The sequence below is a fragment of the Monodon monoceros genome, unplaced genomic scaffold (genome assembly GCF_005190385.1).
Source record: "Monodon monoceros isolate NGI ecotype Baffin Bay Population unplaced genomic scaffold, NGI_Narwhal_1 Super_Scaffold_18, whole genome shotgun sequence".
NCBI classification, from domain to species: domain Eukaryota; kingdom Metazoa; phylum Chordata; class Mammalia; order Artiodactyla; family Monodontidae; genus Monodon; species Monodon monoceros.
The window spans coordinates 161,972,655-161,999,913 of NW_021703774.1; the positions used below are offsets into that span (position 1 = coordinate 161,972,655).

Here is a 27,259-nt window from a genome sequence, read left to right on the forward strand (position 1 = left end):
CACCAGGGAGGCCCTAATCTTTTTTTTTTAAAGCACAATACATCTGGGAAACATATCTATGTGGGCTTGAGTCCTTAAATGGCTTTGCCCTGGTTCGAGGCCATCTCATGCCTTGCTCCTTGGGCCTAAGTGGTGGGGGAATGAAGCAGAAATCCTTAGAGCTTGGATGGATTTGGAAACGGCCCCTTTGGCTACAATCATGGAAGCCCAGAGGAGGCTACCAAAGTGGCTTTGCCCCACTTTTGGTGTGGAAGCTGACCCCCGACCTCCACTCGGACACATGGGTAAGCCTGTCCTCCTCTTGTTCAGCTCACAAAAGAATCCATGTTCTTTGAGCCGGGATGTTAGGGAAGAGTGTGATGCAACAAAAAGATGGACTTTGGAGTCAAAGAAACCACGGTTTGAGTCTTGTCTTTGCAACTTACTGTCTCACAAGCTGTGAGACTTTGAGCAAGTATTTTTTCTTCTTGAGTTTGAAATTCTCATTGGCAAATGGGAAAAATAATACCTCCCAGGGTTATTGGGAAAAATAAATCCCATGACATAACTTATGTAAAAGCACCTTGCAAAGTGTCTGGTGGATATTTAAACACAGGAGGGAGAAGAGATGTCTGGGGAGAAAGAAATTGCCTGTATTTCTCCAGATATATTCCAGTGAGCATTCTTATAGTGGGATGACATGAACTGTGTGACCCTGTGTCAGTCTTCTTACCTCCTGACCCTCAGTTTTCCCTCAAAAGGGATTTCCCTCAGAAGGAGAGGCTCCTAGAGTTTAAGGTTAAATGTCAGAGTGTGTCACTGTCTGTAACAGAATACAGATTTATTACCTTGTTTCCAAGATGCCTTCAACTGTAAAATGCACAACTGGCTAAAAAACAGCTTTTTGAGAGAGAGAGAGAAAAAAAACGCAACCTCATTAGTGGACCCATCAATTTTAAGACATATTCTGATTTCAGAATCATTAAAATGGGAACAAGTGTATGTCTTACAATGGAAGAAATTCATAATAATAATGCTGGCTCCCACTTATAAAGCATCTGCTGGGTGCCAGGAACTACCTAAGCTGTTTTAGTAAGTCCTTGGCTTGTTATAGTCACCCAGTGAGGCAGACGTTATTCCCATTTCATGTTAGGAAACAGAATACGGAGGGGTCAAGTCACTTTCCCAAGGCCACAAAACCAGGAAATAGGGCTTGGAAGGCAGGTCTTCTTAATTCCAAAATGCTTTCCTCTTTCAGTAGATTGTTCTCCAGGCTGAAGTGTCAAAGAGATGAGTTCTGTCCAGAGGAATGGTTTGTGAATGTGGTACTTTGAATATATCCTGAATCTTTGCAAGGTGACCAGGAAGGGCAGAGGCAACATAAATAGAGTTGTAATCTAATCAGTCTCCAAATACTGGACCTTGGAGGTAAGATGGTAACTGGAGAGTGAGAATTGCTCAGAATCCAAAGAGAGGGAAGTCAAGAAATGAGACTGAGTCAAGGTTAATCCAGCCCCTGTGGGGGGGTGTGGGGGGAGGGGCCCTGACCAGACACCAGGCTTATTCCAGGCCCATGGACACTACAACAAGCTTTCATCCTAGATGCCATTCTTCCTCAAGGTCATCCTATGTCTTCGACTTTGACTCTTTACTAAAGAAGTAGACACCTTTGGAGAAGAATCCAGTTTTTCCCAAAACCTTTCTTAAAGAGGGAGAAATGTGCTGATCGATGATCATGAGCTAGCTAGCGGTCATTTAGCACTGGAACAAGCTATAAATTAACAAGCTGGGTTGTTGGTGAGTTAGTCCAAGTTAGTTCCCCTGTGCCTTGATTATGGGATTGACTATTTTGCTCTACAAAGCTGTGGATATGGCCCTTCCTCTGATATGACCTCAGGGCAGACCCTCTAAGGAGCATGCCCTGACCCCTGACTCCTGACCAGAAGACTCCTGGGCTATCTGCCTGTCTGTCTGTCTGTCTAGCTATTGTGTTTGGGGGGAGACAGCTAAACCCACAGCAGTGGATTCCCAAAATAGCACAGCTTTTTGGAAGGGTGGCAGCAGGGATATGGACGTACCTGGGGTGGGGCCCGGCAGGATGGGGTTGGGGGTTGCCTGAAGCATCAGGGATTGCATAAGAGATGCCCCTGTTGACCTGACCGGAACAAACTCATAGTGAAGCTGCCAGAGGAGAAATGTGCTTCTTGGTCTTGACTGAAGGCTCTTTGGACAGTGGCCGAGACAGCACCCAGGATGGGGGGTGGCCGAGACAGCACCCAGGATGGGGGGGTCACCGAGTCTCCACGTGGATGTCAACAGGGCTGAAGGTCACAGTTGCAGGGTGTTGGCTGCTGTTGCTGTTTGGGCCCAGGGCAGAAGGGGAGGCTGGCTTGGGGACCTTGGGCTCCAGCTCCCGTCTTGTCCTCATTTTCCTGTAATGAGATACACACGCATGGCTGAGCCTTCCCCCTCATATGCCTTGGGGAACGAGCTCTGTGACTACAGCTCCAGTGATGAAATTAATATAGATCATCGTTAAATCATGTTGCTTAATTGCCAATCACAGAAGCTTACAACTGGAAGGGATCTTAGACATCAGGTAGTCTGACCCTTCAGTTTCTTTGTTTAACCTAGGTCGGATACTTAATTTTATTTTTTTTCCTATTAATGAATGAGTAAAGTAGCAGATAGGTGGCTAGTTTGAAGGCAAAATGAAGGTATTACGTTTTTTTTCTGTTCAGAGTTGTAATGTGAAGCCTCATTATGCTTGCTAAGTTTATTGCTAGAAATATTGAAGAACTTTTTACACAGTTGAGAAGAGAATGGACTTGAAACATATATCCTGGCTTTCATCTCATATGCCATAAAATTCAATAACTAACAACAATCATTCATTCTAATGTCTACATGAAATTTCATCTTGTTGACCTATCATGCTTCTTTTTTCAAAATTTCAAATCCTCAGAAAAGTTACACAAATAGTACAACTAATACCTGAATACCCTTCTCTAAACAATTGACAAATTAACAATTTGCCACATTTGCTTTCTTTCTTTTACTTGCCCCATTTACACACAGACACAGACACAGACACACACACAGTTTTTTAAAAACTCATGAACCATTTGTGAGTTAGTTGCAGACATCATGCCACTTCAACACTAAATACTCCTAAGAACAAGGGCATTCCTCAATGTAACCATAACACAATTATCACACTTTAAGAACCTTCCATTTTTGTTGTTGTTGAATTAAAATTTCTACCTATTCTTTTCTTTTCTTTTTGGCTGCGTTGGGTCTTCGTTGTGGCGCGCGGGCTTTCTCTAGTTGCGGCGAGCGGGGGCTACTTTTCATTGTGGTGCGTGGGCTTCTCATTGCGGTGGCTTCTCTTGTTGCGGAGCACGGGCTCTAGGTGCACGGGCTTCAGTAGTTGTGGCGCACGGGCTTAGTTGCCCCGCAGCATGTGGGATCTTCCTGGACCAGGGCTTGAACCCGTGTCCCCTGCACCGGCAGGCGGATTCTTAACCGCTGCCCCACCAGAGAAGTCTCCCTATCCTTTTCTTTTATTGAAGTATAGTTGATTTACAATGTTGTGTTAATTTCTCATGTACAGCAAAGTGATTCAGTTACATATATATATATTTTTTCATATTCTTTTCCATTATAGGTTATTATAAGATATTGAATATAGTTCCCTGTGCTATACAGTAGGACCTTGTTGTTTATCTATTTTGTTTGTATCTGCTAATCCCAAACTCCTAATTTATCCCTCTCCCCCAACCCCTGCCTTTTCCCTTTGGTAACTATAAATTTGTTTTCTATGTCTGTGAGTCTGTTTTGTAAATAAGTTCATTTGTATCATATTTTAGATTCCATATATAAGTGATGTCATATGGTATTTGTCTTTCTCTGTCTGACTTACTTCACTTAGTATGATGATCTCTAGGTCCATCCATGTTGCTGCAAATGGCATTATTTCATTCTTTCTTATGGCTGAGTAGTATTCCATTGTGTATACATACCACATCTTCTTCATCCGTTCATCTGTCAATGGACATTTAGGTTGCTTCCATGTCTCAGCTATTGTAAATAGTGTTGCTATGAACATTGGGGTGCAAGTATCTTTTTGAATTATAGTTTTCTCCATATATGCCCAGGAATGGAATTGCTAGATCACATGGTACCTCTATTTTAAGTTTTATAAGGAACCTCCACACTGTTTTCCATAGTGGCTGTACCAACTTACATTCCCACCAACAGTGGAGGAGGGTTCCCTGTTCTCCACACTCTCTCTGGCACTTATTATTTGTAGACTTATTTTTTTAACTTTTTTTTTTTTTTTTTTTTTTTGCGGTACGCAGGCCTCTCACTGTTGTGGCCTCTCCCGTTGCGGAGCACAGGCTCCAGACGCACAGGCTCAACGGCCATGGCTCACGGGCCCAGCCACTCCGCAGCATGTGGGATCTTCCCGGACCGGGGCACGAACCCACGTCCCCTGCATCGGCAGGCGGACTCTCAACCACTGCGCCACCAGGGAAGCCCTAATATTTTTTTTTTTTTGGCTGCGTTGGGTCTTCGTTGCTGCATGTGGGCTTTCTCTAGTTGCGGCGAGCGGGGGCTACTCTTCATTGAGGTGCGCAGGCTTCTCATTGCGGTGGCTTCTCTTATTGCAGAGCATGGGATCTAAGCGTGCAGGCTTCAGTAGTTGCAGCACACGGGCTCAGTAGTTGCAGCACATGGGCGCAGAGTGCACAGGCTTCAGTAGTTGCAGCTCTCAGGCTCTAGAGCACAGGCTCAGTAGTTGTGGTGCATGGGCTTAGTTGCCCCACGGCTTGTTGGATCTTCCCGGACCAGGGATCCAACCCGTGTCCCTTGCATTGGCAGGTGGATTCTTAACCACTGGACCACCAAGGAAGTCCAGTAGACTTTTTAATTATGGCCATTCTGACCAGTGTGAGGTGATACCTCATTGTAGGTTTGATTTGCATTTCTCTAATATTTAGCAATGTTGAGCATCTTTTCACGTGTCTATTGACCACCTGTGTGTCTTCTTTGGAGAAATGTCTATTTAGAGACACTTCCATTTTAAAGATGATAAAATCAAAGCACAGAGAGGCTAAATAACTTGCCTGCTTTTGACAGACCAAAGACTGAACCCAGGTTTCTCAATTCCCAGCCCACGTATCATTGTAAACAGGATGGGGTGAGTAGAGTCTCCATCCAAATTTCAACCTAGAAAAGGGGTTTAGAGCTCCAGCAATGATGGAGAGGAATGGCGGGTAGAACTTGAGGTCTGATGCCACTTCCTGGTTTGAAATAGACCCAAACTGTAACAGCCCAAAGATTTTAAAAAATAACATATGAAATGTTATTATTGTTATTATACGTGTACTGGTGGGAGTATTTTCTCTGAAACGAGATGAACTGGGTTTGAATCCCAGCTCTGCCAATTAGGGCTGAGTAAATTCAGGCATGTTACTTAATCTCCCTGTGCCTGTTTCACACCTATAAAATTGGGGATATAGAAGCACCCACTTTGTGGTGCTGTTATGAAGACCTAATGAGTTAATACATGTAAAGAGCTTAGAACCGTGCCCAGCACATAGTAAGAGATCAATATATGTTAGCTACCCTTATAAAATCATTAATATTATTATAAAAACAATGCAGAAATAAAGAAGCACACCCCTTGACCTTGCAAACACCAACCAACCAACTAACCTACTAGCAATCCCATCATGCAGACATACTGGTTGTTAACACCTTGTGGTATATCATTTGAACTTTTCCTGGGTGCATGTGCGTAACCCATGTGTATGATCATAATGTACATACTGCTTTAGGGACTTCCCTGGTGGTCCAGTGGTTAAGAATCCACCTTCCAATGCAGGGGACGCAGGTTCGATCCCTTGTAGGGGAACTAAGATCCCATATGCTGCAGGGTACTTAAGCCCACGCACCACAACTACTGAGCCTATGCACCCTTGAGCCTGTGCGCCACAACTAGAGAGAAGCCGCACACCGCAACGAAGAGCCACTAGCCGCAACGAAAGATCCCATCTGCCACAACTAAGACCTGACGTAGCCAAAAAATAAATTAATTTTTTAAAAATGACGTACATACTGCTTTGTAAATTTTGACAATATGTTGTAAACAACTTTCCTCATCAATTTATACATTTCTACAATATTTTTAATGGCTTCCAGGTCTTCTATGATGTAATTGAATTTAGTCTTTTAATTTTGATGTATTCACTGAAAAGAATAATCTTCTAGCAAAGCTGTGACTACAGGTGATAACACATAAGGTGATAACACAGCAGTTACTCTTCTTACAATCAATTTATATGATTTTATTTCCTCTTATTTAGTCCCAGAAAGTAAAGTCGCAGGTATGTGCATTTCAGTATTTGTCACCTCAAATACTCATGTGGTCCACACAATACAACCTAGCAAGGGCTCTCCAGGAGAAGATTGAAACACTCCTCTCTTATCTGCAAATTACATATAAGAGTTTACTACACAGCTCAAGGTTACTATCATTGTCATTATATTATTATATTTTAAAAATATTTCTCCAAATACAAAAATATATGGTCACTGTGAAGTTATTCCAGTAGAACAGACAGCAAAAAAGGACCCACAAAGGGTTAGAGCATTTGATGATGGACTCATAGATACTGCTGTGCACATAATAGGCACCCACAAACGTTAGTTCCCATTCATTCTGGCATCACTGAAGGGACCAGACAGTTCCAAAGCCCAGGGCATCTCATACCTGTTGTACATCTTCAGCAAGATCAGAACCACGGTGAAGATGACGATGACAACCACCACAATGGCAGCAACGATGGCTCCAGAACCTACGAGGAAGAGAGGAGTGGAGATGACTAACGTGCAAACTGAAATGCAAGGAAGGATTCGGAGGCTGGGAGGAAGACACAACACCTGGCACCCTCACTGGGTCAAGGAGAGGAGAGAACGTGAAATCCTGGCATACTCATTGCTGACCCCAGGACAGAGTCACATCTAGAGTGGCAGTGTACCTCTACCTCCAATGGGACTTGGAGGGCCATATCCTCAGCACCTGCCCTGCCAAAATCCTGCCTTAGGCTAAGTCCTGCTCTTATCATCCCCAAGATAGCTTTGAACTTCTTTTGTGAAATAAAAACATCCTTCCTTCTTTCAGATGATATAAAAGTAATATGTGGTTTTTGTAGATAATTTTTTTTTTTCCTACAGGACACACATGGGCAACAACAATAGCCCTGTGCCCTGTGTAGATAATTTTGAAAATATACATACAAGCCAAAGAGGAGGGGAAGATGAAGACCTCATTACCCCAAGAGCCACTGATAGTCTACATACGTATACATTCACCAATGCGATCACGTTTTTGCATATATGCATATTTATCTATCATCTTTTAGAATAATTTATTAATCCTATGTCTGAAAATCCATCTTAAGAAAATATTCATAAATATGGAAAAATATGCACTTGATAAAAATGGAACCATATTCCATAGACCGTTGTACAACAAAATACCCTGATCCTTTTGCTATGTAAGTACATAGTTTTCTTCATGACTCTTGAAGGCTGTATAGTACTCCGCTGTTTGCCTGTGCCATAATTTGTTTAGCAATTCTTTATTGAGGATATTTATGTTGCATTCAATTTTACACTATTAAAAACATGGCTATGATGAATGTCCTTGTAGCTTAATATCTCAGATTCTAATTTCAGTATCAGCTCCCAGTCCCAAAGTCAAATTCTAATATTAGGTTCAAGATCAACAGCCTTGCCAGAATTGATATAGAAAACATCAAGAATCATAAAAAAAGCTTCATACTTTAAACCGATCTATTTGATTCTGGGGAATTGATCATAGGGAATAATCCCAAATACAGAAAAAGCTATATGAATGAAAATGTTTATTACATTATTGATATTCTAAATATGGGAAGGGTTTAATAAGGTATAGCACACTGATCCATGAAATATACTGTAATTAAAATAATAATTATGAAGACTATGGTACATGGAACACTTTCGATGATAGAAAAGTGTGGAATATAGAATACGATATTATATACACATCCACATATACATACATATACATTATGTTGCAACCATTAAATAGGTGCATACAGACATAACATTGAACAAATCATTCGTGGTATGATTCCACGAATACAAAGTTCAAAACCAAGGTAGAATTAATCTATGGTGGTAGAAGTCAGAACAGTGGGTTCCCTTGAGTGGGTGGGGGATAGTGATTGCAAAGGGCACCAGAACTTCTGAAACACTGATGGTGGCCTGATTCTTCATCTGGGGGGCTGGCTACACAGCTGTGTGCACTTTGTGAAAATTCGTCCAGCTGTGCACTTATCATTTGGGCACTTTTTCGAACATATGTAATGCTTTTATAAAAAGTTTACTTAAAAAACAACAACGACTGTGCATTTATTCATAGGAAGAAGGACAGAGGGAAAAAGGGAGGGGGTGGGGAATCCATCATGGAGTTACTTGTTTTTCTTTCCTTCCTGGGGAGTCCAGTGGGTTTTTCAACCTCGGCTGGATAATTCTCTATCGTGGGGACTGTCCTGTGCCTTGCAGGGTATTTACCAGGATCCCTGGCCTGTACTCACTAGATACCAGTAGCACTTCTCCTCCCACACTCCCAGTTGTGACAAGCAAAAATGTCTTCAGACATTGCCAAGTGTCTCCTGGTGGTAGGGTTGCCAGATAAAATACAGGATACCCATTAAATTAGAATATCTGATAAACAATGAATAATTTCAAAATATTGCATGGTATATCCTTATACTAAAAATCTATTAATTGTTTATCTTTTTTTTTTTTTTTGCGGTACGCAGCCTCTCACTGTTGTGGCCTCTCCCGTTGCGGAGCACAGGCTCCGGACGCGCAGGCTCAGCGGCCATGGCTCACGGGCCCATCCGCTCCGCGGCATGTGGGATGTTCCGGGACCGGGGCACGAACCCGTGTCCCCTGCATCGGCAGGTGGACTCCCAGCCACTGCGCCACCAGGGAAGCCGAATTGTTTATCTTAAATTCAAATTTTATTGGTATCCTGTACTTTTATTTGCTAAATCTGGCAACCTTATTTAGGGGGCAAAATTGCCTAGTTGAGAGCCATGACTTTTAGTTAAACAAAAACGTATTATTCCCATCTTGCTGACAGTGATTCTATCTACCCTGCATTTCACTTCAGAACTGTTTTGAGACATATCTCAGCAGGCCTCTGTAGGTCTCCCCACCCAGCAAGAGCAGGCTAACATGTGGGACCCTGTCCCAAGAGTGACCCTCTCTGGGTCTCCATAGAAGAGCCACATCCTGCCATTAACCCAGCTTCCTGCGAGTACCCCAGCCTGTAGCTGTTTAACACTGTTCATCACTGCTCCATGTGTGTCGGGAGGCCTGTTGCATTCATGGAGGTATGTACCAAGTCACCTGACATGACTGAAATGGACCCAAATTTCACCTAATACAGTCAGTTGGTTTTCTGAAGAATGGTCCTCAAATTTTTCCTTCTAGGGACCCCTTGTTCTTGGCAAATATCTCCCCAGGACTAACTCTTCCTACCTACATTCATTTACTCCTTGGTAAATTGATGGGATGTTTTTGCTTTGCAAAACTAGTACGAAAGTAGCTGCATTTTAAGGTGACTCGTGTAGGGCCATCTTACAAGAGATACAAATTTCCATCGCCTTCTAAGCCCCAAAACTCCCTAATGAAAATAACAGTAATAGTAATAATAATAATAATACTCATTAGGTACTTAGTATGTTTCATACGCACAGAGGCTATTCTATGTTTTTTACATGGATTATCCCTTCTAGCTTTCACACCTACCTATGTGGCAGCATTGTTAATATTCCCATCTTATAGATGAGGAAATCAGGCCCAGAGCAGTGAAGTCATGTGCTCAGGGTCATGTAGTTGGCAAGTGGTATATCACTGAGACTGAGACCCAGGCAGTGTGTCTCCAGGGCCCACGCTCTTGACCTCGACACCAGGAGCTGACCACAACACCTGTCCCGCCCTCGCTCCCCTGGCCGCCCAGCTAAGTTGACCTTACTCTTGTACAGAAAGTCTTCTCCTCTGGTGGTCATGTTCAATGAGAAGAAGGTGGTACTCCCCAAAGGGGTGGCTGTGGTCATCTCGACCTGCTGAGAAGGAAGATGAAATATCATTTAAAACCAGAGTAATCTTTATAACCCCTGTATGATGCCTCTTTTGGTCTTCATCTGGGTGACAGGAGAAAATATTTAAGCATGCAGTTTCTCTTAGCAGCAATTAAAGATGAGGCCTTTTACTATACACTACGGGGAATTAAAAATAAGGTCTGACATTTGTAAAGAACTTCATTTTTCAAAGCAGTTTCAATTCATTCAACAATATTTATTCAACTCCTCCTAACTATGTTTCACACAGAATGTCTAAATTGATCTTCTGGAAACTGTGAGGGAGGTTATCGTTGCCATTTGACTGATGAAACTGAAGCCCCCAGTGCCATGTGGAGCCCCAAGTTTACCTAGAAGAACTGAACCCTGGGCGTCTACTTCCCACGCTAGTGGGGCTTTGGCCACCCCACAACCGTGCTTGAAATTGTGTTCCTGCTTTCAAAAGCTTTACAATCTAAGGAGGAAAGAATAAAAGCAAATGAAAAAAATTATGGTTACTTGATTATTAAGCTGTCAGTGACATGAGCCATGGGGTTGTGAAGAATGATTTCAAGAAGGAGATCAATTTGAATGGGCCTTGAAGGATGAGTGTGGTCTGGGGATGGGGGTGGAGGAGAGAGAACACAGGTGTGGTTGTGCAAAACCCTCAATGGGAAGAGAGCATCTCCCATGCACAAGGCTGTCTTCACAAATGCCATCTGTCAGCTCACTTAATGCTCTCAATCATCACATTTTGCTGCTGAGAAATTGAGGCTCAGAGTGGTTGAGTGAATCGACCAAAGTCACACAGCTACGAAGACGTGGAGCTTGGCCCAAAGGCAAACTCCTTGCCTCCGGAAGCTCACATTCTGGTGAGAGTGAGAGAGACAGTAGGTTTGACCATAGCATTCTCGGGCTCAAAAAACAATCATCTCCCCGGTACCCACACTTCTATATCTGGCAGTGAAAGCCCTTCACTGGCTGTTTCCACCCTCCATTTCAGCCTCCTGGTTCCTCCTACCAACCTCTGCCAAACTGCTGGGACAACGGGCCACTCCATCCTCCCCCGTCGTTCCTGGTCTTTGCTGTCTCTGGGCTGCGGCCCCAGGCTTTGGCCTCCCAGGCCCCCCAACTCTGCCAGCTCATGATGGAAACAGGGGTCAGCACCCCCCCAAGTGGGGTCAGGTCATCTGCAGCCAGGCTGGGGGCTCTGGTGGCTATGACCTGTTCCCCTGCCAACCCTCCCAACAAGGGCCTCAGCCTCAGAATGACCCTGTGTGGCCAGGCCCTGTTGATCCACAGGATAGGCTCTGCCTTTACTTTCTCTGCCCTCCTTTAAGTCTTGAGATCCTGCCTAAACTGCTGCTCCACCCCCAGCTATGTCTGTCCCCTCCTCCCAAAAACCCAATCCTCAGGACTTTCACAACTCAGGCTTCCTGAAGGACATGTCTGTGACCCTGATGTCCCCATGCCAGCCAACCTTTCAACCTTTCAGCCTGGCTGGGCTTCCTGTCTCCTGACTACCTTAAACAGAACTGGGTTGCTGGCCATGCCTCATTGCCCGCTCCCCCTCCAAAAGGAACAGAACCTTCCAGACTCAGCCCAGTCACCTTCAGGAAGACTTCCCGCCAGATAGAATTAGCGATGCTACCCTCCATCCTCCCATAGCAGTGCCCTGCAAAGAAGCACCACCACAGCTTGTGTCTCAGTTGCTGTGTCTGGCAGTCAACTTTCCACGTTCATTGTCAGGTCCTTGAGGTAGAGACTGTTTCTGGTTCTTTTCACTCCTGTCTGGCTCTCCTCACCTTTGCCAGTGGAAGGACTTGAGTGAGTGGCTGAACCTCTCCCAGCTGGGGTTGCTGTTTGTAAAATGAGGTAGCTTTTCCCAAGGGAAATGAGGGATCAAGGTTAAGTATGGAAAGTGCTTTTAAGTGCTCAGTAAATGGTAGATAGCCCTCAGGATTTTAGTGGGTATCAGTGAATACTTGCTGAACTAATTAGAGACAGGAGCTCAAAACAGAAAAAAAATTCTTTCTATAAAAATAGGTATGGACCAGGCTTCCCTGGTGGCTCAGTGGTTAAGAATCCACCTGCCAATGCAGGGGACACGGGTTCGAGCCCTGGTCTGGGAAGATCCCACATGCCGTGGAGCAACTAAGCCCGTGTACCACAACTACTGAGCCCACACGCCACAACTACTGAAGCCCGTGCGCCTAGAGCCCGCGCTCCGCAACAAGAGAAGACACCGCAATGAGAAGCCTGCGCACCGCAACAAAGAGTAGCCCCCGCTCGCCACAACTAGAGAAAAGCCCGCATGCAGCAATGAAGACCCAATGTGGCCAAAAATAAATAAATAAATTTATTTTTTAAAAAAATAGGTATGGAACAATTTGCGAACATGGAATAAAATTCTTCCCCAGCCCCCGACCCCCACTCCTACTCCTAAGGAGAGGTGGCTGAACCCCTCCCTCAACACACACATATACACACTCCCCATCTCAGCACGTAAAGGGTTTTAATATGCATTTGCCCAGACGCTCTGCTTCTATCCCCACCAATATCAAGCTGAGGACACTCACCAGTAACGCTTTCTCACAATTCCTTTTAAACACAAAAAAGAGAGAAAAACAAAAATAAAAACAAAAACAGAAAGAAGAGGCAAATAGGTGGCCATTGGTCAAAGGTCATTTAAGGAGAGAGACATGGCATAATCACTAGATAAACTAAACCCTACCATGGACACAACCCCCGTTAAACCAACATGCACAAAGATGACGGAAGCCACCATCCGAGTGTCTGCCACATGCCAAGACCTTGTGCCAGATATTTTTATCCATCCTCTGATTTAATTAGCAAATGCCATGTAAAGTAGGTTTTCCGCTCCCCTCGTTTCAAATGAGGACCCTGAGACTTTCCATGCTCACACAGCCTGGAGGCTGTAGGCTTGGCATATGAACTTGGTTCTGCAAACTTCAAAGACTATATCCTTCCCTCTACACCACCTGCCCCTGGTACACCTCGGTGGGGAGGGGGGGAATGAACAGTCACTACAGGAACCCGCACACACGCACTCACAGACACATACTGACCAGTAATGGAGCCGCCTAAGGCCACCAGGACACAGGCTCCTCTGCAGGTCCTTCAGGGTGACCTCCTGGGTGCCAAGTTCCAGGTGTGACTCCTTTTCAGATGGGCCCGGCTACTCTTCTTTCTGAGAGAACAGTGAGTAATCCCAGAGCATATCGTGCCCCATCTAAGGACCGAGGGCTTTAATTACGTCTCTGTTCCTGCCACATCAGAGAAGGTGGGAGGGAGGGTGGTGGAGCGTTGATGGCCAAGGATGTGGGTGTTTTCATGTGTGGGGCCTCTGCAATTCTTGTTAACCAAGTGAGATCCAGCAGGGGATTTCAGTATCAAATGTGCCCATGACCGGGATCCATGGCCACAGAAAATGGGGGAGCATACAGGGAGGGCGAAGCTAGTTTTTACTGACAGAGGTTAATTTAATAATTAATAATAATAATAATAATATACTATGTGCCCCAGGCACTGCATTCAGTGATTTATGTGGGAGGTCTCATTTAATCCTCATACCTTTCTGGTTAGGAGGGTGCAGTCACTGTGCCCACTCTACAGATGAGGAAACTGAGACTCAGATCAGAGAAGAAATCAATCTAAGCTCACAAGGCTAATATGTAGCCATGCTAGGATTCAAGCTAGGGTCTGTCTGATTTCACAGCCCCTTCTCCATAAGCTCTCACTGGACTGCCTCCCAGTGAATCTGGGGACCAAATCAGTGTAGGGCTTTGATGAGAAAAACCTCACAGGCTGTGGCACAGAGAGCCAGAGCCCTTGATCTAACCCTGACCCAGACTGGTCCTACCTGACTGGTCCCTGACCTTGCCTATACTCTGAACCTCTGTCTCCAGCCGAGCCTTAATCGCATTTGCAGAATCTATAAGAAACTTTTTCCTTGGGTTGTTTACAAATGGCCCCGTGTGGGAGGTCAGTTTGGGAAGCGATGGAGGATCATGAACCTCACTGAACCACCCCTCTCTGACTGTTCCTTGGTTACGTGTAAGGGCCATAACTGTAGGATAAATGTTGCCAGGCCCCACCTGTCCAAAATATTTCCCCCTTCTGCTCTGCCCCTGCGGTACCCTCCTTCCCTCTGGCCTAGCCTAAAAGTTCCTCCCTGGATAAGACAGCCCAGATGCTATCAACCCTGGCAGACCCCTACCCAAACGTCCAACTATAGCTCAGAATAGGTAAGCCATGAATGCCTGAGACCCACCAAAACATTGGAATCGATTTCTCCCATTCACCTGAGAGATGGGAGATTCAGCATGACTTGGTTTCTCCCACAGACAAGAACCTCACTACTCCCAAGCAGTCCCTTGATAATTATGTGTTCATTATCAGAAAATTAACTTTCATTTTGGAACCAAAAGCTCTCCCCTTGTGAGTTTAACCCATTCGTCCTAATTCTCTTCCCACAAAGGTAATCTGCTACTTCTTACACATGACAATGATCATGCTTAAAAGCCCGTCTATGTATGAAAAGTTAAGTTCTATGAATGGTACAGTTACGGTAGCTGAAATCAGCACATCAATTTTACCTCCCACCAGTAGGTGGCAATAGCAGTTGGCTACAGTATGTCCTTTCGGACTTAACCAACAAATCGTTGGCAAATGTCCCGTGAACCCAACCTGTTTCTAAGTAGAGGAGCTTTCTGCCCTTGAAAACAGCAACTGTATGTTCTCTGATGATTTTCTTCTCCGGGATAAATATTCTCAGCTCCTTCAAACAATCTTTAGGGTGATAGTCTCCCTCATGGATGGGTTCCTTGTTTCTCTGTATGTCAATGTCTTCCTTAAATATAACACCCCAAACTGGATACATGACTCCAGAGTGGGCCTGAACTCTCCAGAATGACACTTTTCTTGACAATTATCAGACCTGAGCCTGAATTCTACTATTTACTAGCTGTGTGACCTCCGTCAGCTTTCTTCACTTCTTAGTTTTCTGATCTGTAAAACAGGAATTACAAACTTCATAGGGTTGTGTGAGAATTAAATGAGATAAAATGTGATATATTCAGCACAGTGGCTGCACACAAAACCTATTGATATTGCAATGGATTAATGCAGACAAATAGCCCATTAGCTTTACAGGCAGCCACAGACCCTGCTCCACCCAGACCCTGCTGGGACCCCCCCCCCCCCGCAAGCCTCTTTTTGACTTATTCTTGTGCTTGTTTACGGTCAAAGCCCTAAGATCGGTAAGTACAAGGGCTTCCTACACTCAAAGTGCTATGGAACTAGAAGGCAATAACGGCCGCATTACGCATGGTGACAGTATTATGATGAGCTGCGGTCCAGTAACCAGAACTCCATTACACTCGTGCGCAGCTGTCTTTTTGAACTTAAGGGCAGGACTTTGCATTGATCCCTGTTAGCCGTGACCTTGTTGATTGGGCCCTCAGGAGAGAAACTCCAGCTCCTGCTGGGTGGCTCCTGAGAACTCTTGACGGTCTGTGACAGAGCATGTTGTCTAGGAACTCAGGACCCAGCAAGGGCTTCGGGGTCAGGTAGCCCTGGGTTTTATTCTTGGGCTCCCTGCTGACCGGCTCTCCAAGCCAAGCCACTTCTCTAGGCTTCAGTGTTCTCATTTATAAAGCAGGAATAACACTCCCTATCTTGCTGGGTTATGAGAATAAATGAGATGTTATAACTGTCCAGCACAGTGCCTGCTGGATGGTGGGTGATGGGTGAATGTCCATCCCAGCCTCTCTTCTCCTTTCCTTCCTGTCCCCAGTCTGTGTTCTCCCTCCTCTTCGTGGAGACCCCAGTTCTCCACCTGGCCAAGTGTGTGCTGCATTTGCTCAAGCTCAAGTATGAACAGGGAGGTCAAGGAGCCAGTCCATGAAGGCCGATGTCCCAAGGAGGGGATCTGAGGAGGGATACCTCAGAACTTCCAGAGGTTTGACCTTCTCCTTCATTTCTGCTGAGGGTAGAGACAGAGGAAATAGTGAAACCACCCCCAGGGAGGCAAAAATCCTAATGGGACTGGTAGGGCACGGGGGCTGCTGGGTGCAGCAAAAGAGCAATAATGAACTCATAACTTGGGGTGAGAATCAGGACACCTGGGTCCCCTTTGTTACTCTTTGCCATACAACTTTGGAAAGTCATCTCCCCTCCCTGGACCTTGGTTTTCCCACCTGTAAAATGGCCCAGTTTGGAGATGATCTCTAAGGGCCTTTCCAACTTGTGGTTCTATTGCATGGACCAGCCATTCATAGCTTACCTCAAGAACCAGTGTCTTCCAAAAGCTCATCTTTCTTTGTAGCTACGTACTTGGGGGATATTGGGAGACAGTGTGTACAGTTCAGGCTGGAAGGCAGGTGAGACTAGAACAAGCCGAGAAGAACTCCACAGAGGGGTTTTGACATGGCAGCAGCATTGCACACGGGACCCCTAGGAACCTCCAAATGCTCTGTTGAGTACATAGTAACCCCAGTCTGCCTGAATCTTAACTGGCCCCTCCTACACCCTCCATTCCTGTTGGGTTCCATATCATCTCCCCCCACTCCATCTACCCTGCGTGTGCTTCGCTCTGTCCCATTGTGTGTCCCAGCTTCCAAAGGTGGGGTCTGAGTTGGCATAATGTCATCTTGAACTTGGGGCCAGACACAATTACGTACTGAATACATGTTCCTTGTGGTTGGTTCCCAGAAATTAGTAAGACCATTTCTTGTTCCATTCATCCATCTACTTTTCCATCCTCCCATCCACTCATGCACCCACCCACCCACTGTGCACGCATTCATCCTCCCACTTGTTCTGTTCATCTTCCCTGTCATTCATTCAACCAGCGCCCACCATGTACACAGCTCTGAGACGATTCAAAGATGGGCCATGGGGATCATGTATCTAGAGCTCAGACAAAGAGGATGAGAAACAGAATTATTTCCTTTAAGAATCTTTGCTGAGACTTCCCTGGTGGTGCAGTGGTTGGGAATCCACCTGCCAATGCAGGGGTGCAGGTTCGAGCCCTGGTCCGGGGAAAATCCCACATGCCGCGGAGCAGCTGAGCCTGTGCACCACTACTGAGCCTGTGCTCTAGAGCCCGCAAGCCACAACTACTGAGCTCGCATGCCACAACTACTGAAGCTCACGCGCCTAGAGCTCGTGTTCTGCAACAAGAGAAGCCACTGCAATGAGAAGCCCGTGCACCGCAACGAAGAGTAGCCCCCGCTCACCACAAATAGAGAAAGCCCACGTGCAGCAACCAAGACCCAACGCAGTCAAAAATTTTAAAAAAAAAAAATTAAAAAGAATCTTTCCTTCCATCAGTATTTAGTGGGGCTCATCCCCCCTCACGCCTGGTCCAGCCTGATCAGAGAGGTGGCTGGTCAACATCAGATTGAAGTCCTATGGAAAAGGCAGTGGCCCGTGGCTCTGGAAGTTGGGGTTCCAGGCCCACCACGTCTACTAAGTCTTATTTACCCATCTGTCAATTTCTGGCTTGAACATCCTTTGATTCTTATTCTTGTGGCCCACATTGTAAAGAAAGGTGTCTCAAGGAGCTTCCAGCCCAAGACCTGAAAGTCTGAGAAGTTTCACGGACGAAGAGTTATAAATAGAAATACCAGATGAAACTTGTCACAAGGCAGATTTATACCTAGTGCCAATAGGGTGGCACAGGCCGTGCCAGGAGTCAGTGGGAGGAAGAGAACAGTGGGTATCCTGGTTGAGACTGACCGAGAGCTGGAACGTGACCTGTGCCTTCCATTTGCCCCTCAGTCTTTGGGCTCAAGCCAAGGGCCCAGCCACGCAGTCCTCAAACTACACCTGAGTTCCTACATAAATCTTCAGGTGTCCCACTGTCCCCAAGGGAAATAGGCACAAGATTAAAGAGTTGATGCCCCTAAGTGAATATGTCAGAGGAAAATAATTCCACCCCGACATTCTGATCAGGAAGGAAAGGAAACTAACATTTAAGGGGACGCTAATGAAGACTCAGGCGCTGCGCATTCATATGTTTTCTCATTTAGGTCTTTTATCTCCTTTGCTGATAAGAAATGGAGGCTCAGCGCTTCCCTGGTGGCGCAGTGGTTGAGAGTCCGCCTGCCGATGCAGGGGACACGGGTTCGTGCCCTGGTCGGGGAAGATCCCACATGCCGCGGAGAAGCTAGGCCTGTAAGCCATGGCCACTGAGCCTTCACGTCCGGAGCCTGTGCTCCGCAACGGGAGAGGCCACAACAGTGAGAAGACCGCGTATCGCAAAAAAAAAAAAAGAAAAGAAAAGAAATGGAGGCTCAGAGAGGTTAACTGACTTGCCCAAAGTCTTATAGCAAATGAGTGGAGACGCTGACTCTCAAATTCAGATCTACCTCCAAACTGTGGTGGCTGCCAAGTCTTCCAGGGGGCAAGCAATTTTCCTGGGGGCACTCCGAGGGTCAGCAGCCCTGCTGCAGCAGGACCCTGCTCACTATTTTTACTACATGTTGTTATTTTGAGCCCAAGAGTTACCACAAAACCTCAGAGAATGGAAGCATTTCTCAAGCTTGGCACTGTTTACATTTGGGCCAGATAGTTCTTTGTTGTGGAGGTATCTTGTACATTGCAGGATGTTTAGCAGTGTCCTTGGCCTCTACCCACCAGATGCCAGTAGCATCCCCCACTTACAACAACCAAAAATGTCTCCAGATGTTTCCAAATGTCTTCTTGGAGGCAAAGTTGTCCCTGGTTGAGAACTACTGGAGTTGAGTTATGGGCCTGTCTCATAACAGCTTCCTATCCTTTCTCTCCATAAAGGTCTAGACAAACAGGAAAACGTCCAGCCTGTACTTAACATGTGTGGGTAGGCAACCAATACCAGAAAGGATGATGGCAATTATGATGCCCACAAACACAGCAGCTTCCATTTAGCAAATGCTTACTATGTGTCAGTTACCATGCTAAGTACTTCATACATATTTTCTCACATACCTTTTCTCTATTTTCCAGATAAAAAAGGCGTGAGGCTCAGAAAAGTTAAGTAACTCATCCAAGGTCCCAGTGCTAATGTATGGCAGAGCTAGGATGCATTCGTTTCCTATGGCTGCTGTAACAAATTACAGCTTAAAATAACACAAATTTATTTTCTTACAGTTTAGAGGTCCAAAGCCTAAAATCACACTCACTGGGCTAAACTCAAAACGTTGGCAGGGCCATGCTCCATTCAAGGCCCTAGAGAAGACTCTGTCTCCTTGCCTTTTCTACCTTCTGTGGGCCAACTGCATTCCCTGGCCTGTGGCCCCTACCTCCCTCTTCAAGCTAACAGTGTAGCATCTTCTTCTTCTTTTTTTTTTTAACTTTTATTATTATTTTTTTGGCTGCATCGGGTCTTAGTCGTGGCACACAGGATCTTTGTTGAGGCGCATGGGCTTCTCTCTAGCTGTGGCGCGTGGGCTCCAGGGCATGTGGGCTCTGTAGTTTGCGGCACGTGGGCTCTCTCGTTGAGGGGCGTGAGCTCAGTAGTTGTGGCGCGCGGGCTTAGTTGCCCCACGGCATGTGGGATCTTAGCTCCCCCACCAGGGATCGAACCTGCGTCCCCTGCATTGGAAGGTGGATTCTTTACCACTGGACCACCAGGGAAGTCCCCATTGTAGCATCTTCTTATCTCTCTCTCTGACCTCTGCTCCCAACCTCACATCTCTTTCTCTCTCTCTGATTCTCCAGCCTCTCTCCTATAAGGACCCTTGTGATTACACTGGACCCACCCAGGTAACTCAGGGTAATCCCCCATCTCAAAATCCTTAACTTAACCACATCTGCAAAGTCCCTTTCGCCACGCAAGGTAACATAGGCACAGGTTTGGGGGATTAGGATGTGGCTATCTTTGAGGGGGCATTACTCTGCCTCATATATAGGATTCAGACTCTTATCTGTTGGACCCCAAGGTTTGTATTCAAACCACACCTGCTTCCCCTGCCCTGCCTGAACAGACACATCCCACAGGCCAGGTGCTGTGGGGAATGCGGAGGTTGACCAGACACGTTCAGGGAGTGGTGGTCATGAGCACACATCAGGAGGTAGTACGTGAGAGGTGCTGGTGCTGTAAGAGGAGCAGAGAAGGGATCCTGAAGACACTGGGCCAGCTAGGTAGGGGTGTGGGGCGTGGGCTCAGGAGGCAACGGGGCAGGCCTGATTCCATCCCTGCTGCACGAGCTGATTTCACATGTCTCAGCACCTACTTCCAAACTAACTACGAATACATCTGCAGTTTATCCTGTCCTGAAGGACCACCCTACTCCAGCCCTTGCCTGCCAGGATTCGGTCCCATCGGTGGGATTTATTCGCACAATTAAATGGTGACCATTCTCAATTTTTCCTGTCCAAATCTCCTCCCTGCTGAGGGAGCTAATATATAGGATTCAGACTCTAATCTGTCAGACCCCAAGGTTTGTACTTAATCCACTCCTGCCTCCCCTGCCCTGTCCTGCCTGAACAGACAAATCTCCTCCCTGCCAAGGGCTTAGAATGTCTTTAGTTTTATAAGTCCACTCCCTGACCAGCTCTGGTTTGCAAGGATGTCCTTTGGCTGCCTGGCCCCTCCATGAGCCCACCCCTCCCTTTACAGAATAGAGAAACCACACCAAGTGGGTGAGCAGCGCTCTCCCCCCAGACAGGCAGAGACTTCTACCTCCTCCAGTAGCTCTCAGGCTCTGCAGTGACTCAGAGATGGTTTCTCTGGGCCCAGAGGAAGATGACAGGTAAGAAGGACAAACTCTGGTTTGCTTCATCCTGGGAGAAACAAAGTGTGGGATCTATCTTTGTCTTTTAAAAAATGCAGGAGGGGGCTTCCCTGGTGGCGCAGTGGTTGAGAATCTGCCTGCCAATGCAGGGGACATGGGTTCGAGCCCTGGTCTGGGAAGATCCCACATGCCGCGGAGCAACTAGGCCCATGAGCCACAACTACTGAGCCTGTGCGTCTGGAGCCTGTGCTCCTCAACAAGAGAGGCCGCGACAGTGAGAGGCCCACGCACCGCAATGAAGAGTAGCCCCCACTCGCCGCAAGTGGAGAAAGCCCTCGCCCAGAAACAAAGACCCAACACACCCCAAAATAAATAAATAAATTTATTTAAAAAATAAAATAAAAATTAAAAATGCAGGAGGGAATTCTGGTCCAAAAGAGCAGATGGAACACAAGTCTTCATCTCTGCTTCCTTCTGAAATCCCCCATGAATGACAGTAAAGGAATTCAGACGTATGGATCCATAAGGCCAAAGAGAAAGGAGAGACGACAACCACATTGGAGAGAGGCCAGTCAAGGTTTGAACGCTGGAAAAGCTGATGGCTGAGTGTGACTTGGCAGCCTGGCAAAGGCCGAGGCTCAAACCTCTGGCCATCTAAATTTAAATGAAATTAAGGAAAATTAAATAAAATTAAAAGCTCAGTGCCTCAGTCGCACTAGCCACATTTCAAGCGCTAACATCCACTGGGGCTTGTGGCTCCTGTATTGATCAGTGTGGGTCTAGCACGTGTCCACCACTGCGTAAAGTTCCACTGGATGGCAGGGCTCTAGACGCTGACCATCCAAAGTGCGGTCCTTGGATCAGCAGCGCTGGCAACCCTCCGACCCTGCTCGGAAGGCAGAATCTCAGGCTCCATTCAGACCTGCTGAATGGGAACGTGCCTTTTATTTAGCCAGATTCCCAGGTGATTCATAGGCACATTTGACTTTGAGACTTAAGGAAAAGGAAGGTGGTGGTTAATCTCTGGCTGAAAAATGGTGTTGAGGTAAAGTCCTGCATTGTGGGGCTCATCTAGCCCCTTTAACCCCCTGGGCCACTGGGCTTAACCTGCAGGCAGGAAATTAGAGGCTCTTGGGAGACTGACCAGCTAAAGAGAACAGACTGACAGATACTGATTGATGTTACACGGTCCTCCAATGAAATGACCAGGTTCCTGCCAATCAGCCAATGGGGAGGCCACTAGCTGATAAGCCGGCCCCCACACCCAGAGCTTCCCCTGAACTTTTTTTATTCAACGAGTTTTCTAGTGGCTTAGTCTTAAATAGGAACAGATAGCTAAGGGTCAACAGACCTCTGAGGGTACAAGCCTCAAACACGACGAACAGACAGCAAACAAATGAACAGAGGCAGGCGTTTAAAGCAAACAGAGACAGAAGGGCAGAAAGGCCCTTCAAAGGGCAAAAGAAAACTTCGACATCCTCAGAGAGATGAGATACTACATTAATAAAACAAGAACAGAATGCTATAAGAAAAGAATATTCCAAGAACGAGAAAGAGTGTTAGGATATTTAAAATGTGATAAAAGAAATTTAAAAATTCAATAGAATTATTGGAAGATAGTTGAAGAAATGTCTCATAAAGTGGAACAAATAAAGATTGGGAGAGAAAAGGGGCAAAAACAAATTACTCCAGGAGGTCCAACATTCTAATGATAAGAATTCAAGAAGAGATTAAGCAGAAAAAATCAAGGGGAGGAAATTATCAAAGAATACCTGGAAATTTCCTGGAAATGAAGGATATGAATTTTTAGAATGAGAAGACTCACGGAGTCCCCAGAAAAATGAATAAAAAAGATGAGTCATCATCATGACCTTTCAGAACACAGGGCCTAAAGAGAATATCCCACACACATCTATAGATAACAACAACAAAAAAAGGTCAAATACCAATAAAAGGATGAACACTCAGATGAAACCAGAACAGCAGTGGATTTGACAGCAGCAGCAGGGAAGCTCTGAGATAGCTCTCCAAAGTTCTGAGGGAAAATAACCTCCAGCCTAGAAGTGGACAGAAGCCAAACTAAATATTGAGAGTAAGGGTAGAAGAACTACATTTTGGGACATAGGAAGCTTCACAAAAAATCCACCCCACCCCATGCACCTTTTCCTGGGATGCTCCTGGAGGACGTGCCCCACTAACGTGGAGGAGCGAATGAACATGAGAAGCTCAAGGGACCCAGGGATCGAGGAGTGCCCAGGGCGGCGCCCCGCAGCAGCCTGGGGGTAGCCAGTCCAACTAGGGGGAGGAGGGAGGTGCAGGGGGATTCTGCCAGCCAGGAAAAAGTGAAACTGGTAGACTTTCTATGTGTCTGTCCAGAGTGAAAGGAGATCTACGCTTCCGTTGGAGAGTTTGGGGGATGAACTTATGATGGAAAATTCAGCTCCTCCAAAAGGTTTAAGGAGCTAAGCTGCTCCCTTCTACTCCTCCCCCGACAATTTCTCTTTCACTCCACACACCCTCTGCGATGGCCCTAGGAGGCAACTCCTGTGATCAGAGGATTTGGTGGAAGCCAGACTGAAAACTGCTGAGTCCCACACCTTCTCCTTACAAACGGGGAAGCTGAGGGCCGGCGGGGATGCCCAGGGCACACAGACGGGAAGGTTCATTGGTAGTTCATTTGGTACGTTTTCCAGAACTCCTTTCTGATTCATTCAAGACAAGATCAGTAATAACAACAGCAAGAACCAAAGACAACCTGAAGGGACTCTGGCCCGTGAGCACGATGAGGTGCCACCGGGCCCTACGTTTCCCCCTCAGCTTTGCCCTCAACCACCCTGCTTGGTAACTGCACTAAGTTTCTAAAACACACCAACTGAGGTTTCTGAGTTACTTCTCGTTGCCACCTATGAAAGCAAGAACATAGAGATGTACCTGAGTTGTATACACCATGGACAGGCCACTGTGAACCTCTGGAAGAAAAAAAATTGGGGGTGGGAGTGCAGGGAAAAAAACCAAGTCTCCTCGGAACCAGGTGCCCTGACCCCCAGTGCCCCTGGCTAACTCCTTATTATTATTTTTTTTAAAGAACCCAGGCAAATGCCTTCCTACAAAATCCAATCATCTGAGTTTACCCCTAACGCTGACCTTTCAGGGGCCTCGCTTTGATTCTCTGCCTCTCCCTCCTCCTTTTCCAAGGGCTTGGTTAACCTCAAGGTCTTTGTAATGAATGAGTTAAGGATGTAAACTCTGTCTGGAGCATCTGCACTTTACTACAGAATTCGAGGGAACCTAGTTCTGTGTAAGCTTATCACGTGACGTTCTTTCTTTGCGTCTCGGTGTCCCGGGCTATGGAGCTCATTACATCACCTGTTCAGCAGGGTCACCACCAAAACCCTGAGAGGGAGGTCTGATGTAGGGGGCAGCAAGAACCCTGGGCTGGAAGTTAGGAGCCCAGGGTTCGAGTCTTACCTCTGTTACTTGCTTGCCGCGTGACCTTGGGCAAGTCACTTGTTCTGTCTGGACTTCAGCTTGCTCTCTTGCAAAGTGCACGGCGGGGATCGGTGACCTCCCTCTCACGCTCCTTCCCTTGTGTGACTCTCCCGCCTCCCAGTTTGGTTCAGGACGTGGCCCCTCACCCTCCGCAAGGCTCGCCTGCCTCCTACACCTTCCATTCCAGAAGGAACAGCCCTCCCCTTTCCTGCCCGAGCTGGGGCCTGGCAGGCGCTGGGCGGCAGACAGGACAGGAGGCGGGGGAACAATCCCGGCCATTCAAGCTGCCCGTGGGGAGAGCTGGCCCGCAGCCAGTCACAACAGGCCCCGAGATACAGAGGGGCGTTTGTCTGGGAGACCCACGGTTTCGTCTAAACCTTCGCGCTCTCTCTCCTCCCTCCCTCTCAGGTGGCAGCGCCAGCCCCCAGCTTTGCTAGGAGGCGGGATGTGGATGCTGTGCAGACCTGAGAGCAGCCCCTCTAAGGGCTGGGAAACCGGCCAAAAGGCGGAAGGTGGGAAAGAAGGGCAGGGGAGACACGTGTGCAGGGTGGCCTCCCAGGGCGTGGCCACAGGGAGGGCAGAGGGTGGGGACAGTGTGTGTGGGGCACAGGAAGGGCTTTGGACAGGGCAGAGGCAGTAGGGAGGGTTCAGAAGGAGGGGCTGGTTCCCCACCCTCACTGACTGGGAGGAAGGGACTCGTGAACAAGATGCTCCCTTCTCCTCCAGGCCTCAGTCTCCTCAGCTTTAAAATGGGGCTGGGAATTCCCCGGTGGTCCAGTGGTTAGGACTCCGTGCTTTCACTGCCGAGGGTACGGGTTCAATCCCTGGTCAGGGAACTAAAATCCCATAAGCCGCGCAGTGAGGCAAAAAAAAAAAGCTGGTTATCCTGTCCTTATGCTGTAAATCAAATCAGATAATGAACCTGCAAATAGCGTGGTCTAGGGAAGAAACGAGTTTGGACTCAGGTGGACCTGGGTTCAAATCACACCTCTGTCACCTCTAAGTTATAGGCAATTTATTTACCCTCCATGAGCCTCATCTTCCTCATCTCAGGGAAAAAAAGATGTGTGCGCAGCCAGACAAGATCATAAGGAACAAAAAAGAGCAGATGGGACGTACCCTGCCCCAAAAATGCATTTGAATGAATGAAGAATTGGCCAGGGCCGCAGTGTGGCCGCAGGGCTGCTTTCACCATAATAAAGTTTCATGGGCTCTAAACAGTTTATTTTTTCTGATGTGAGAAAAAAATGGAAACATTTTCTTCTGCCCTAAAATGGGATTCCCCTCCCCGCCCCCGCCGATTTTAAAAGAAAATAAAACATTTCAGGGGCCCTTGAACGTCTTGTGGGCCTTGTGTCTGCTGTGCCCGGCGAAGAAGTCGGCCTGATGTTGGATCAGGGTCTTCTCAGTGCTGACCTGTCCTGGGCAGAGCCCCCAGTGCCGTCTCTGAAGAATCTCCCGTGGATCACTGATGCCTCCCAACCCAGAGCTGAGCCCACGGTCCTCCAGTTTTGCCAAATCTTCCAGTGTCAATGCAGTCCGAGCCCTGTCACGCGAGGATGATGGGCCCCAGAAGCATGGCAGGTGTGGAGGCAGGGAGAATCCAGGGGCCCTGGGTGTGTAAGCCGGCCTGGCTCTCAAGGAACTGGGGTGGGGGACGATGGGCACTTACCACTCACGGTCACCACCACTCCCTTTTGGGACCTCCTCTGTGTCTAGCACTGTGCTTGGGGCTTCACGTTCATAATCTCATTTACCCCACGTCACACCCATTCCGCTTTACACCCAAGGAAACTGAGGCTCAGAGAGGCCGAGTAACTCACCCACTCACAGAGCTACCAGAGCAGGCTTGGGACCCAGTCTTCTGCTTCCCCAACCAGGGGCCTCCCAGCACCCACCCCGGCCTCCTTGAAGAGTCAGAGGGAACATGAAGCAGGCTTTGAGGGTGTGCGGAACACGCAGGGCAAGTGTGAGTCCAGGATCCAAGGAAATACGAAAGTGAGCAGGAGAGCATTGTGGGGAAGGGAGTGGGTGTGCCAGGGACTGAGCGTGCCAGGGGCACCTGGGTACCCCGGGGGGTGGTGGGCTGAGCAGGGGCAAGGGCGGGGGCCAGCGTGCCAGCATTTGCCTCCACAGGCCAGTGTGTCTTAAGCCAGCAAGGCGCTTGGCCAGGCGGGGCTACTGCAAAACACGCTAATAGGTACTTCATTTTCTCTCCAAACTGCCCAGAGCCATTGTCTGTTTAGCTACAAACCACAGCAGATGCCGTGCTGTTCAGGGAGCACTGCCTGCCTCGGGAAAGAGAAGCTCAGAGTCACAGAGCAGGATGTAGCTGCTCGCGGGCCGGGGACCTCGGGCTCTGACGTTTGCCAAAGGAGGGAGATTCTTAGTTGGGGACAGGGTGCCCGTCTCCACACCAGTCACACCACAGCCAGGGGGAATGGAGTGTGCCCTGAGTGTGACCTTTCCATGCCAGAGTGGAGAGGATGGAAAGGGACTCTCTGTCTCAAAGCCTATCGGCTGCACAGCTACCCCAGAGAGCTTTCTAGCAACAAATCTGACCGTGCTGACCTCTGCCTAGACCTTCAGTGGTCTCTCACCAGCTAAGGCGAATGAAGTCCAAACCCCTCAGCAGGCCTTTTACTGCCCAGCAGCATTTAGACCTGTGCTCGCCAATATGGTAGCCACATGTGGCTATGGAGTCCTTGAAATGTGGTTGGTCTGAATTGAGATGTGTTGTATGTGTAACATACCTGCGGGAACTCAGAGACGTAGCACAAAATGAAAGAGTGTGAAATACCTCAGTAGTTTTTAAATATTGATTAGATGTTTGATAATATTGGGATATACAAGGTTAAATAA

At 47.1% G+C, this 27,259-nt stretch overlaps 1 protein-coding gene across 1 annotated transcript; it reads right to left on the reverse strand.

Annotated features, from left to right (window-relative positions):
* Nucleotides 1-1,946: 1,946 nt before the first annotated feature.
* On the reverse strand, nucleotides 1,947-10,196 carry NCMAP (non-compact myelin associated protein). Its single transcript, XM_029231235.1, has 3 exons — nucleotides 10,082-10,196; nucleotides 6,758-6,842; nucleotides 1,947-2,411 (listed from the first exon to the last, which is right to left on the reverse strand). The coding sequence occupies exons 1-3, from the start codon at nucleotides 10,194-10,196 to the stop codon at nucleotides 2,270-2,272; spliced, it is 342 nt and encodes a 113-aa protein (XP_029087068.1). The 3' UTR covers nucleotides 1,947-2,269.
* Between the last annotated feature and the right edge of the window lie 17,063 nt (nucleotides 10,197-27,259).

What these genes read in the sequence shown, in the direction of transcription:
- NCMAP (XM_029231235.1), bottom strand. Translation starts at nt 10,196, where the DNA reads ATGATATTTCATCTTCCTTCTCAGCAGGTCGAGATGACCACAGCCACC. An exon ending in AGAAGACTTTCTGTACAAGA is followed by an intron (nt 6,843 to 10,081) that starts GTAAGGTCAACT and finishes TCTTCCTCGTAG; the next exon opens with GTTCTGGAGCCATCGTTGCT. An exon ending in TTGCTGAAGATGTACAACAG is followed by an intron (nt 2,412 to 6,757) that starts GTATGAGATGCC and finishes ATCTCATTACAG; the next exon opens with GAAAATGAGGACAAGACGGG.